The 14,060-nt window shown below is 49.5% G+C and overlaps 1 protein-coding gene across 1 annotated transcript in view; it reads right to left on the bottom strand.

The window, feature by feature from the left end:
* Window positions 1–5,083: 5,083 nt before the first annotated feature.
* LOC102854660 (receptor expression-enhancing protein 1-like) overlaps window positions 5,084–14,060 on the bottom strand; it is a 79,314-nt gene continuing 70,337 nt past the window's right edge. The window contains exon 6 of the mRNA XM_006900367.1: window positions 5,084–5,226. Coding sequence (XP_006900429.1) covers window positions 5,216–5,226 — 11 coding nt within the window. The 3' untranslated portion in view covers window positions 5,084–5,215. The remainder of the gene's footprint in view (window positions 5,227–14,060) is intronic.

Below are 14,060 nucleotides of genomic sequence, written 5' to 3'. Positions count from 1 at the left end.
TTTGTTTTCTTGGCACTCCATGGTACATTCAATACTTTTCTCCAGCACCACAGTTCAAAGGCGTCAGTTCTCCTTCTATGCTCCCTAGTCATTGTCCAACTCTCTGATGCATAACAAGTGATTGCAAAAACCATGGCCTGTATCAGGCGGACGTTAGTCTCCAGAGAGACACCGTTGCTGAAAGATACAGAATTAAAAAAAAAATAATACTTTAACCACTTCATATTTTCATTTGGGAATATACAGTTTTACTAAATTTTTCCAAAGATGCATTATAGAAATTATAAAGGGAGAGAGGAGTAGCCTCAGAACTTTTAGAAATGATGTAAGAATTAAGCATCGTGTTCTTGGAGAGAGGCAGCTAAGAGATGCAGAGTAAAGTTCATTTGGCAGAACCATTATGAAATACAGGTGGCATTAACTACTGTTTCAAAGACAACAAGACAAAGCTCTGTTGTCAGTGTTGCTGTTAGGTGTTGTTGAGTATGACACATAGTGACCTTGTGAACACCAGCTCTGAACCCTGTCCTGTCTTGGGCCGCCATCATCATCTCTGACTCAACTGAGCCCACGGCTGCTGTCACTGTGTCAGTCCCTCTTATTAATGGTCTTCAACTCTGCTCACCTTTACCTTTCCAATCACGACATTCCCTTCCAAGGAATTGCCTCCTTCGGCAACATTCCTAAAATATGTGAGGTGAAACTTTGCCATGCTTGCCTATAAGGAGGACGCTAGCCACACCTTTTCCAAGACATATCTGTTCTTTTAGCCGTCCAGGGGATGGTTAGCACTCTTCTCCAACATCAATTCAAAGGCATAAGTTCTTATTTATTGTCCACCTCGCAGATGTATAAAAGGGTAAGGTAAAATAGAAACCATATTGAAGTTCTGTAGCATGTCAGATTATGAGGGGTTTCCTTAAAGCTTGTGTGTATATATGTGTGTGCACATCCATGCTTATACATTAAAAGGTAAATTTCAAAGGGGAGCAATCAATAAAGACATTTGATTTAAATAAAAGCTTGCAACATGGTCTGCTTTGATGGGTTTGCATATCATTCTACTTCTGAGGTGGCTTGCGTACATGTTCTCACCTGGCTGGCTCCTGTGCCCTCCCACTCACCTCTAATGGGGAGATGGAACTCGTCCCTGCAGGTAGGTCCTGGTGAGGGGCTCACTGGCCCTCAGCCGCCACCACCTGGCCTAGAGAAGTATCTAGGATACCCTCAGGTCCTTGGAGTAGACCTCGTAGTCCACATTTGCTGCTTCTCAGCCAGGACAGGAGGGGTAGAGAAGCAGCTAGAGATGGATTGAAGGCAGAGGGGCTGATTTAGGAGAATTTTCACCCAAACACTTAGTGTTTTGTGAGTAGCAAAGGTGATTGTCAACACTAACTTGATACTTTGACAGTGAAATATGTTGAATTAAATGAAAAGGTCTACCTTAAAGCATATACTCAAGTATATGTCAAAGTGCAGTTTATTGAGTACATTCCATGTCCCAGCATAGGGCTGGGCGCCTATCCACATGACTGCCATTTCTTATTCTAGCTCCACGGTACCATTATTTATCATCAGTTTCAATTAGAGGAAACAAGATTACAGAGTATCAGGTAAATTAACAGGAAGTTCAACCACTAATGCCATAGAATGCAGGTCCAGGTCCTTAGAACCTGGTGTTTCATCCAGCCTTCTAACAAGTCATAGGTAAATGAGCATTGATTGTAATCTAGCAGTGTAGGTAGGACATCTTCACGGTACTGCATGGATGCAGCGTCATTTACAAACTTCTGTTACTTGTCAGTTCATAACCTGTTTTTTTCAGGTCTGCTGACCCTGGGCCTGGCTTGGGAGAGGAATCACTGAGTTGATGGTTACCCTTTCTTCCTGCTGTTCAGTGCCCTGAACCTGTTTCATTGCCAGCTGTTGTGCTTTACAGTCCTTTATTTTAAAATTGTCAAACTTGTGGAAAGGAAGTGTTCAATTTGAAGGTTTCATATTTGGATTTTCTAACGGCAGGGGCTGTGGCAAGTGTATGTGCCGCCTATGGGCACCTGTGTGAACCAGCCTGGCTGATCTGGGCTGGTGTCCCCACTCCCCAGCTTCTGCAGTGAGGAGGCAGGGTCGGGGAGAGAGAATGAGGGGCTCATGGTCCACCTGCAGGCTAAGCTCTCTTCCCAGCCGCCCCATTCCCACAGTGATCTTGTGAAACAGTGACGCTCTCGGGTTTGTGTTTGCATGGTCTGCCGACTTCACCCAGCCGTCTTGAGGCGTGGGGTGTGGGGTGTGTGGAAGGCCAGGAAGGGGTTGGAAAACTTGTGTTCTGCACAAGTTTTGGTTTTAAAATGATTTTTATCTTTTCTCATGAGCCCCAAATTACAAAGATTGTTTTAAAAGAAAAAAAATGTTAAGACTTTATTTATTCAACATGTGTATTAGGCATCGTAACAAAACAGAACTTTAGCCTTTGGGACACTCATTTCACATCCCTCCGAGCACAGTCCACGCACTACTTTATCACAGTTCCTTCTACAGGGACAGAACAGGAATACACGGCATAAACGGGAGAGTGGGCTCTGGCACCGTCGGGAGATGCCTGCCCGGAGCCATCTCAATACTGCGAGGGGCAGAGCTCCGTCAGGACAGGGCTGGCAGGCACTCGTCACGACACGTGGACAGCTGTACTAGGAGCACGCACACTTCAAAGGCCAGCCAAGCGAGCAGGCTTCTCACATGAAGCTAGGAAGGGTCGGGACAAAACTCTCTAGGTTATCAATACAAGACTGCATCTTACTGCCGCGCATACAGCAGGTACTCAATGGCAGTCGACCTGAAAGTTAATGTGGCGATGACAGACTTCCGAGCTAGCATCTTGGAAACAGCCTGTGCTGTAAATCTGCAAATTAAAAACACTGTTATATCCTCTAGACAGAACAACACACCACTACGTGTACACTTGTAGGCATTCACATTTTATGTCAGTCCATACGCAAATATACAGCTTGTTGGATAAGTAAACACATTTTGCCAGAAATATGACAGCTGCTCTTGGTTATACAGTGAGTGTCTTTATGGGAGAAACCAAGACCCTAATCAACATTTGAAGAAAAGAATAGTTACATTTACAGTAAGACAGCAGTTTAGATAACTTTATAATGTAAAATTCTTAAATGAGAAGTAATACCATGTGTCTTGAGAGTAGAGTGCTTCAAACTTTCTTTTTTTGGCATAATTGAGTGCACACTTGCCAGGCTGGAGTTGTTAAGACTTCCCATTGTGAAAATTCACAATAGGAACTTAGTATCTGCTGCTAATGGCATTTTGTATTTTGGCAAAAAAAAAAAAAAGAGAAGTTGCTAACAAGCTATTAAATATTTTCTGCATTTATTTCTAATAATTCTGAGTGCTCCCAAATAAGGTAAATACTTCTTAAAGGTTTTCCTGCCTGAAGCTATTCAATGAGCTCAAAGAAAACACCTGGCCTTTCCTCACCGGCTTAGGCCGTGTGGGTGTTGGATGCACGGATGGTGAAGGGGCTAGAGCCTTCACTTGTTCTTTTAACCACAAACTTGCTTTCAGATTTCCTAAGTCCTTTAGAAAGTAACAGGATTACCCTGACAGGAACTATGGGGAAAGGGATGGAAGTAAGCCTATCTGGGAACAACCCATTTCAAGTGAAGCCCTTTCTGAGGGGCTAAGATCCAGCTAACGGGTCAGCAGAAGCGGCCACCACTGTGCCTTCACACGGCACTATCATGGAACAGCTTTTCATGGGCCAGCTTACGTCGGGGGACAGTGGGGTCTGTGTGATTCATCACATGGATTCTCTAGTCTTCAGGGCATTTCTACAAACACACACAATCCAAATATTATGAGTAGCTGGGTTGTGACTACTGCATGCATTACACGTAACAAAAACACCAATTCTGGGCACAAATACACTAGTCCTACATCTAGGCTCAGACCCTTGGGGGAAGTAGCTGACTTAGGACGGAAATACCATTTAAACCAGGTGCTTCTCCTTTACAGCTGAAGTTCTCAGAGAAGGGAGGGTGCCCTCGGGTAACGCTTCTTTCCTCTGTGAGGGGATCCAGGCTTGTCTAAGGTGCCCACCATGGCCCACAGCACCTGTGGCCACACCCTTCTCTCCCCTTCACTTTCTGCTCAAAGAAAGGGGACAGAGGGGCTGGAGCCACAGAGATCCCAAACTTGAAATCCTTTCCAGGGTCATGCACATCCTGGGAGTATCCTGTCGCATATCTGAAACTGTGTACATCCAGATGCTTTCCTCACGGCTCCCCAGGAAGAAGGGCCATTCCATCACAGCTCTGGTTACTACGAGTGAGAAACAGTCATTTGCTAACCACATTTAAACACTCAGAAAATGACCCTCCCTTGAGCTCCATCGGTCCCTGTCCCCGGGAGTGCAGCACCTGGCTAAGGCCACACTAGATGCCCCTAAAGAACTGGTTACGGGCATGGAAGCTCCTGTCCTGGATCTGCGGGGAGGAGACGGCTCCTCTCATCCACTACTCATCTGCCACTAGCATGCCTTAACTTCTCAGATTTAAGGGCCAAACTCTGTCAAGAAGATGGACCAGCTACCCACAGGAGAAGGGACCTGTTAATCGAGGGGCTTTAGAAGGGACATTCTCTGAGATCAAAATCAAGTTTTTACTTTTTCTGTTTTTGCCGTTTCCTTACACGTCAGAACCTCTGGAAGCCCTTGCAAGTTGATTATATTAAGCCAAAACCCATTAAGTATGTACAGCATAGTTCAAAGGATTAGTACCAATAACAACAACAACAAAAGTTTTAAAAAATTGCTTTGTTTGCATGTACAGGACTAAAAACTAAGTATGCAACAGGTAAATTACAAATGTACATCTGAGCAGTGAGGGGTTCTCTCGTGTCTGTGGAAACACTGCTGTCTGTCCTAACAATTCAGTCACAGAGAACTGCTAACCTCAGAGGACTTAAAGGTCACTCTCATCCACTGCCTTTATCTTTAGCCTCTCCCAGCAAAGGCAAGAAAAAAAAGGAGGGGGAGGGGAATTGCTACAAGTGGCAGAGGGCAGAGTGACTCTGATGTTAGTGACGAGCTCTTTAAGGCAGAGAAGAAACGTTCTGTAGGCCCGGGGCTGTTGGCTCCCCTCACGTGGTTTCAGTGGCCGAGGCTGAGGTACTTTTCTTCCTGAAGCGAGATCGAAGGGTTCTAGGCGGTGCCTGGGTGAGAAACGAGAAAGAAAGGCATCCCTCAGGCTGGCACCAGTGTGGTCATGTGAGAGGGTGGCTCCTGAATGGCTTTCAGGAATGCACACTGCACGGCTGACAGCAGGGAAGGTGCTGACCACCAGCGTCTCAGCCTGGCCATCACCGTGAGGCAGGGGCCACTGAGAAGGCCAGAGCTCCCTTTCAACTGCTCCAACCCCACATCCTTGGAGCCCCCCAGTGAAGGGCCCTGCAGAAGGCCACACACATCTTTCTAGTACTGGTGACTGCAGAGAGAAGCCTCCCATCCCTCCTTGCAGCTCTGTTCTTGCCTCCAGGAAGCAGCCTCATTCTGCTTGACATATGACATTTCCATCACCAAATTCCCAGCCCTGTGTGTCAAACTACGGAAGGCACAGAAACTCCCCCACCAAGCTGAGCACCACCCTTAAGTGAAAAGGGACCCCTTTATCTCCCTCCAGAGATGCACATCACAATGGAATGAAAGGAAAAGTTTCTCCAGGCCCAGCATGTGGTTCGCACAGACGTCCCCCAGGTCCATCCTGTCCACTTTTCCCTTCCTCTACTGAACTTTTTCTCCTACGGTATCTTTTCATGGCTCCTGGAAGCCCTTCTGTCTTACATACTTCTAGGCTTGTCTCCTAAAGTGCCTCTCAGTGGTTTTGAACCACCAACCCTCTGGCTAGTGATCAGACCCTCTCCTCACTCCCTGGCACAGCCCAGGGTTTAGTCACCGTCAGGTCCTCACAATCCATGGTGGGCTGAACTCTCTGTCTCTCCACCAGCTGCTTCCTGAGGCCAGGCTGGGTGTGCCCCAGTGGCCAGCCCAGGGCCAGGCAGGCACCGAGGGGGCAGAAACTAGGGACCAGAAGCCTTGGCCTTTCACCTCACAATCCTCATGTCTTACGACTGAGACAGGCTCTTTAACAACTGTCTTTGGAAGAGGTGGAAGAACTCGTGAGACCTGATGGGTTTGGTGATTGGTTCCTTGGCAGGCTGGTTACTTCAAAAATAAACTTTAAAGGTGTGGCTTAAAATGCCCAGACCACAAAAGCACACCCTCTCAAGACCTCCTGTTCCATAGGCCCCTTTCACCCCATGGGGCTGTCCTGGCTCTTGTTCCTCATGCATCCCTTCTTGGGATCCCAGCACATCCCTTCCAAGCCCTGACGTAAGGGTTGGTCTATGCGTGCTTCATCTTGGGGAGGGATCTGGTGAATGCGTGCACCATGAGGTAGAAGTAACTGTGGTTCTAGAATGTGGGGGACTGATTGGTCACTGTGTTGGCTTGTTGCTAAGTGGCACTGAGTCGACCATGACTCATTGCACCCCTGTGAACAGCAGATCTGAACCCTGTCCGACCCTGCGTCTTCCTCACCGTCTGTCATGCTTAATTAAGCCCATTGCTTTAGTCACCTTAATTCTTGTTGAGAGGAGAATTTGAAAGATGTCCTCAGCTGATTCTCATAGGGACCTCTCTGCTCTGTAACAGTGGGCTCCCAAATTGCCCCAGAAGGACTCTCAGGCCTCAGTATTCAGCAGATAGAGAACAAAAGAGATATGAAGGGACGAGAGAAGGACTTTCTGGGTCCCCCCTGTCCTGCCTCCCCTGCGGTGATGTCTGAGGCCACTGACTCACATCACAGAGCAATCCCTGTGAGGTTCTGGGCTGGGCCCTTAGCCAACACCCCACATTTGTATTTGTATATGTTCTTATGTGTCAGCAAGTCAGAACCAATATACAGCTGATCCTCTAGCAGGTTTTCAGAAGCTGTAAATCACACAGAGAACTCCCTCAGAGAAGCTGGTGGATTTGAACCACTTGCCTTTGGATTGGTAACTCCTTACCACAAGAGTTGCCTTTCATACAAGAGTCAAGTGTGTTGTTTTTGGTAACTTTATAGAGATGAGCATATGCTATTATACACTTTGTACTTGGCACTACACTGTGTTTTAGAGATAGCTGGTAAATAGCTTTATGTGAAACTTGTGAAAATCAGACTTTCTAAGTTTTTCTTCCTCCAAAACACTCATTTGGGTTACTTTTCACTTGAATGTGGTCTTAGATTAGTAGCTAATATTAAAGGGAAATGCCAAAAATAAGTCCTGCATGTCTTCCCACTCACTTCTCCTTTTTCTAAATAAATGAAAATGGTCTTATTCTCCCGGAGAGCAGGCGGATTCTACATGTCCTGCTTGTTGGATGAGGGACATCTCCCCACCCAGACACACAGGAAAGGCTGCCAGGTGCCCCAAGAGCTATCTTCCCAGGACACCCAGGTCTCCACACACATGCCCCAGCCCACAGCCCTGGACACTGGGTACCTCCAGGGGCAAATCCGTCTTTCGAGGCGCCTTATACTTGTATATGAAATCCAGCAGGTCTTCCTCCTCCTCGTGAGAAAACGCCAAGGGGTTTTGGACCCGGTGGGGCTCCCAGGCCTTCACACCACCCTCATTCACATCTCCCTCAACCACTTAATGTTCATATAAATCTACACAGAGGAGACAATACAGCAAGGGAGCATCAGTTGGGGAAAGTGCACGGAAAGGTAGGTAAGGGCAGGATTAGGCACACAGAACAGCACACCAGGCCTGTTAGGACAGTGGGGTGCATGGCCTGGAGGGTGTGTTACTCTTGGAGCTTGTCTGCAGGGGTACCTGGGATGATGTTGAGAATGCAGTTGGAGACCTGCCAGGAGCCATCAGTGGTGGAGCTCTGCCTCCTCAGAGACAAAGAGGCCCCCACCAGAACAGTGCTCAGGAGCCTGCTAGGAAGGGCTCAGAACCCCCCTCAGACCCACGGCCGTGAAGCCAATTCTAGCCCTCAGCCACCTGCTGCCAGGTTTCTGAGACTGCTTCTTCCTGGGAGGAGACTGCTCATCCTTCTCCCACTTTCATCTTTTATGTTTTCCAGTGTTGACAGCAGCTTACGCTAGCAAATGTCTCCCAAGGCAGCTTTTAAGAGGCTGGATGGAAAATGCCAGGAAGGCTTAGAGGATACACTTATACGGATTTTCATTTCAAAGGCAAAGCCCTAGGCAAGCAGAGGAGCCTAATGGGAGGGAGACCTAAAAAGACAACATCAAGATTCCTGTCTCAGTCCACCCTGAACAAATCTACAAGAACTCCGGAATTATTTAATTTCTCTGACTCCAGAATTCACTTCATCTCTGCAGTGTTTTGAAAACGTTGTCGTTGTTAGGTGTCAGCGAGTCAACGACAAGTCCTAGAGACCCTATGAACCCTGTCCTGTGCCATCCTCCCCATCTCTGATATACTGGAGTCCATTGGGACAAGCAACCGTGTCAGTCCACCTTGTTGAGGGTGGAGTAAAACCAAATGAATGGTGGACATAGCTGGTTATCGCTGCTGTTCTACTCTACGGACAGCAGAGGGCAGCATCCGAACATGCTGGCTGGGACCCAAAATTTCAGAATTCTAGAGCTGGTTCAGTGCTAAATTTCTCCTTCCCTGCCAGAGATGTGGGTCCAGTTCATGCCCAGCACATCTGGCCACAGACACCCCTGTCTGTCAGTGAAGATCTTATGAGCTACTTCCAAACTCAGCTATAATGAAAACCATGGGCATGACAACATGGTGCCCTGCAGCTGATGGTGGTGGTGGTGCAGGAGAGGGCTGAGTTCTGGTCTGTGGTGCATGCAATGGTTCTGAGTCGGGGTCAACTCCCTGACAGCTACCACCACCACCACTGTGGGCCTGGGAGTTCTCTGCTGAGACACCACTCAAACAGCTGGCCTTTGATGTTCTTAATTTCTGTTTACTTGGGTTCTCTGGTTTCTTCTGGTCCAAATTAGCAGTACCCTTAGTACCCTACTGAATAGGAAGGCTGCCCACCCTGGGAGCCCTCCTGGAATGCTCTGGTCCTTCCTGCCTCGCACTGGGGCACCATCACACGTAAGAGTCCAGGCCCTGGGGTGGTGCTACATGTTCTCATGTCAGTTACTGCCTCCAAGTGTCATAAGGTTGCAACATGCTCATCCCCCGCCCTCTCTGGGGTACGTGGGACTGTCCTGTGACCCAGGTACTGGGGCACAAGGGCCATCCCACCAGCTAAATGAGGGCTGGTACTGGAGGGAGCCCCATGCTCATCCCAAGTCAGATGCTTATCAACTAACAAGTAAATTCCTTCTCAATAGAGTTACCCCCAGCCTGACAGGAATAAAAGGAGTGCCAAGGGCCAAAGCCTTCAGACTCAGACAAAACCAGAAAAAGCAGCTCTCTTCCTCTCAGACCACCTGGCACCCCTTCCAGAGGCCTCTCAATCCTGGGTCAGGGCTCTGAGAACCAGCTTGGGAGTTTGCTTCACATGCTGTTGCCCCTAAATCTGAGCCAGGATTTCCCTGCACTGGGAGCTCTGGGGCTACTAACACTCTCAAGTCTAACTGCTCAGTTCACGCAGCACAAACCACATGTCAATAAGTGAGTGGCCCCAGGCCTAGAACCAGACAGTGTGTCCTTGTTCTCTACAACACACTTGTCCATGGGCTCAACTAAACCTGACTTATTGCTGTGGAGTCAGACCTGCTCATGGCTGAGCCTCTAGCGGTCTATAGAGGCTATAAATAAAGCAGGAGGAGACTGCTCATCTTTCTCCCCAAGAGCAGCTGATGGATTAGAATCTTGTCCCTTTGGGTTGGCAGTGCAACTCCCTACCCCCTAGGCCACCAGGACCCCCTTGCATTGGGGGCTAAAGGGCAGGGAAGCAGGGACCTTCTGACTCAGTGGGAGAAATGGGTGAAGGAAACACAAATATCCAGGCAGACAGAGAACAAGTGTTCACCTCAGCAGAGGCTGGGGGCAAAGGAGGCTGTATGGGTGGCCCAGGAGGCCAGATGTACCTCCAGGCACTACTCAAAACTTATTGCTCACAGGAGGCTTCTGCCAATCACTTTGTCTGCAGTGTTGTACCTTTCCCTCAGGACCTGTGAAAGGACCAGCCAAACCTTTGAACCACGGGTTAGTGTTTGTGTTGTTCACACTGACTCTCAACTAATTATGTTTTCTTCTTTGCACCAGCTACAAGGAAGACCAGAACCTCTGACAGTCTATGCTTGAAGACACCTTCTTCTCACCTGATTCCTATCTCTGACCTTCCAAAGTTTCATTATTTTTATTTTGCTGTGATGTATCATAAATGTTTCCACAACAGGCTGAAATAATTCTTGGAACAGGGAGAGGTGTGAATGAAGACATAAACCCCACAGGGCACCATCGCCTGAGAGAAGCAGCAGGGTGAGGCTGCAGGTGAGGGGCTGGGCAGGAGAGGCATGTGGCTCTCTCCTCAGGGCCCTGGGTACTGCAGATCCAAACAGAATCTGACCCAGTAAACCTTCCTTCCTGGCAGCAGGTCTGCAGAGGGTCACTGCCCACGGTCTGTCCTCTGGAGGGTCTCTTCTGTGGAACTGGGGTCCCAACAACTACCTCCAACTCTTAGGTGATGCTGCCAAGCCTTGAGCCTGCAGGGCTGCCACTGTGGTGCCCAGAGCTGAGGGGCCCCTAAGAAAGAGGGTGGGAGCCCCGTCATCTCTACAGCAAGAGAATGGCCAGTGGCTCCTGTCAGCAGGACCATAGCAGGCTATGAAGCAGGTCCCACCTCCTCTCGTGGGGAGGGCTGGCTGAGGCTATAAACCTGCTGCCACAGAATCCTTTTCAAACCCTAGACACCCCATTGTACAGAGCCAAACTATTCCAACAGGTTTCCTAGCCTATAAATGTTCACAGAGACGGCCTCCTGTAGAGTGGCTGATAGGCTTGAACTGCTGACCTTCTGGTACCCAGCAGGGCACTTTAGCCTCTTTGGAGGCCAGGGCAGAGTGTTTGCTTGGCCAGTCCCTCCCCTCCCCTCCCAGTGGCAGGGGAGCACACCCTGGTTAGGGAGAACACTGCACGCAGCACACAGCACACCACACACATTAGGAGGAACCGTGAGAGCAAGTCAGCAATAGTGTCTGAGGACAAGCACACCTCCAGGAACACTTACGTCCAGTCCAGGGCCGCCATCGCCACCAAGGTGGAGAGAGAGGAGAAGACTTGATTAGGGAGGTGCCCTCTCTACTCACACACAGAGACACACACTCAAACTAACACTCCTTGCTGTAAACATTCAAGGGAAAAGCTTTTTTATTTTTTTTAAAAAAAGGAGTTCTTTTTGCTTTTAAAGTGATGTTTCATGCACTTAAGAGACAGACAGAAAGAGAGACACAGAGAGAGGGGGAGAGAAGGAGAAAGAGAGAGAGAGGAGAGAGGGAGGACTGGGGCTGGGGGTTGGGATAGACAATTTTAGAGACGCAGAAGGACAGATGCTCCGGAGGACAGAACACCACTAACAGCTACAGTTGGTGTGAGGCAGGGGGCACTTTCCTGGGATCTGCCCAACATCTGAGGCTCCACTGTCGTGTCTATCACTGCCTCACAGCGTGTTTATTAATCTCCAGGATGCCTACTGTTTCTTTCCACCTGTCTGTGAGACCTGGCCTGACAAGCTGGAGGCATCCTCTGTCCGAGAGTAGGGATGTAGGAGGCCCCTCCCCACAAAGCCCTAAGGCCAGTGTGGACCTCCCGAGGCTCCTGGTCCTTGAGAACCAGCAGTAGCAACACCCACAGGGTCTCACCTCAGAAGAGAGGGAGGGTCCCTCTGATCAGAGGGCCCCGCCCACTCTGAGATCCTCTCTGGATATCTCTCTGGATATTCTCCAGGCAGAAGGCAGACCTCCCTGCCCTGACTCCCATCTGCCCATGCATCAAAGCCCAGGACCCTCCACCCACAGAGACCATCACAGCCAGGGCACCCCGGGGGCCATCTACCTATGCCTACCACTCTGGTGAGGAGGAGAGCAAGACAAGAGACAGACAGTGTCACTGAGAAAAAAGGTGTGGGACCATCACCAGACCACTCAGCTCCTTTCCTGCAGACCTGGGGAGAGGTGAGGGAGAAGTGCAGGACCCCCTAAGGTCTTTGGGGAGTTGGAGAGCTGAGAATGCAAAGATGGCAAAGGGGGGCTCACTCCCATGCCAATAACTCCAGTCCGGTAGCTCCCGCCTCTCCCTGCAGGGAGAGGCAATTAGACTGTCCCTCCACAGGATCTCAACACTGCCTATGCTCTCCACAGGAGGCCAGTTTCCACATATCTCTATGATCAGCCACAATCAGATGTGAGCACACTGCACAGGGTCTGCGTAGGGGACTGCCAGGCATGAAGACAGGAGGGCGTCACCACTGGCAGTGTGATCAGACTCTCCAGAAAGGGATGAGGAGAGGACAGCTTTACCTGCCCTCCCACCATGGGACATCTCTGAATGCAGACATACACAGTCTTAAAATCTGGGTAGGTAGAAACAAGCAGAGTAGCCTGTGATCGCTGGGCATGGAGTTATTTTCTGTGTATGCAGTATGTGGACACCAGGCCCACAGGTCCCGCTTCCACATCCAGAGAGGAGGGAAGGAGGATGCCGGTCTTCAGCTGCCCCGCTGTGCTCAGGGCCCAAGAGCTGGTGGTGGCCTGAGGTGATGCTGATCAGAAGGACATCCTCCCCCTCCCCCAGTGAGCCAGTAGCTGCACACAGGACAGGAGCCTCCTGCCTTCTGAGCTCAGGATCAAGGGCTGAGGCTAGCTCTTCCACAGGAGCTCTGGGGAAGCCAGGCAGGGCGAAAAGTGAGCACTCATTTAGGTGAGCAGCTTGTAGTCCCCAAGTCTGGAGAGGGGACAGCAGGGGCAGCAGGAACAGCATGACCCATGGGAGGCTGCCTGGCTCTGTTCTTTGTCACTCACACAGAGGGGGCAGGAGGAGTCCTGACCAGAGCTAGGAGGACTTGGTTCATCCCTGAGGTCCCCTGGCTGCTTCAGTCTATCCCAATAACGTAGCTCCAAAAAGCCCTTTGACAACCATTTTCACATGAGTACAGTGTAGCAGGGACCTTTGCCTGTGCTGTAAAGATGAAGAAACCAGTGCTCCGAGAGGTCACGTGGCTCTCCCAAGGTTACACGAGTAATCTGTGTCAAAGCAGTAGCAGGACGCCCACTCAGCTGTACCAGGACAAAAGAGCCCCAGGACTACACAGATCTGTCACTTCCCAGGACCTTGGTAAATTTCCATGTCCTCACCCCTAGAACACAGGATATTATCACCCTGGAGTGGTATTAAAATGTGTCTACATATTCTCTGATATTCTTCCTTTGGGAGGTGGAGATTAACTCCTCATTCCTTGAGTGGGGACTATTCTTAATATCACAATTGTGCCGTTAAAAGAGGGTAGACATGGAAGTGCATGATTTGAAAGACTAGGTCAATAAAAGGTGCTGAGGCTTCTAGCTGGTCCCCTCCCTTGCATCACTCTCCATGCCGTACAAAGCAGTGGCCATGCTGTATGAATGCAGGAAGCTGCCACAGTGTCCCACATGGTTGGAACAACGGCAACATCAAGGAGAGATTCAGCCAGGAAGGGGCTACTCAGGCCCAGTCAATCCTTAGGACTCCTGTCCTCACAACATGCTGACTGCAACCTCCTGAGAAAACCAAGCCCTGCCACAAGGCTAAGCCACTTCCATATCACTAGCCCTGAGAACTGTTAAGAAACATGTGCTGCTTTAAGAGTAGTCCTAAAGACATCTCCCCATAAATAATACAGTTGAGAGGGAGCCCCAAGGCCAGGTGGGGGCCCTGTTAGCTGCAAAACCACAGTGGGGATGATCACGCTGCAGAGGGCCTGGTGTGAGTGATCACACTGCAGAGGGGCTGGTGTGAGTGATCACACTGCAGAGGGGCTGGTGTGAGCGATCATAGTGCAGAGGGGCTGATGTGAGTGA

Source organism: Elephantulus edwardii, unplaced genomic scaffold (assembly GCF_000299155.1).
Source record: "Elephantulus edwardii isolate Elephantulus edwardi_28Jun2011 unplaced genomic scaffold, EleEdw1.0 scaffold00283, whole genome shotgun sequence".
NCBI classification, from domain to species: domain Eukaryota; kingdom Metazoa; phylum Chordata; class Mammalia; order Macroscelidea; family Macroscelididae; genus Elephantulus; species Elephantulus edwardii.
The sequence above is the reverse complement of the archived record's forward strand: the minus strand, read 5'-3'. Positions and strand labels throughout refer to the sequence as shown.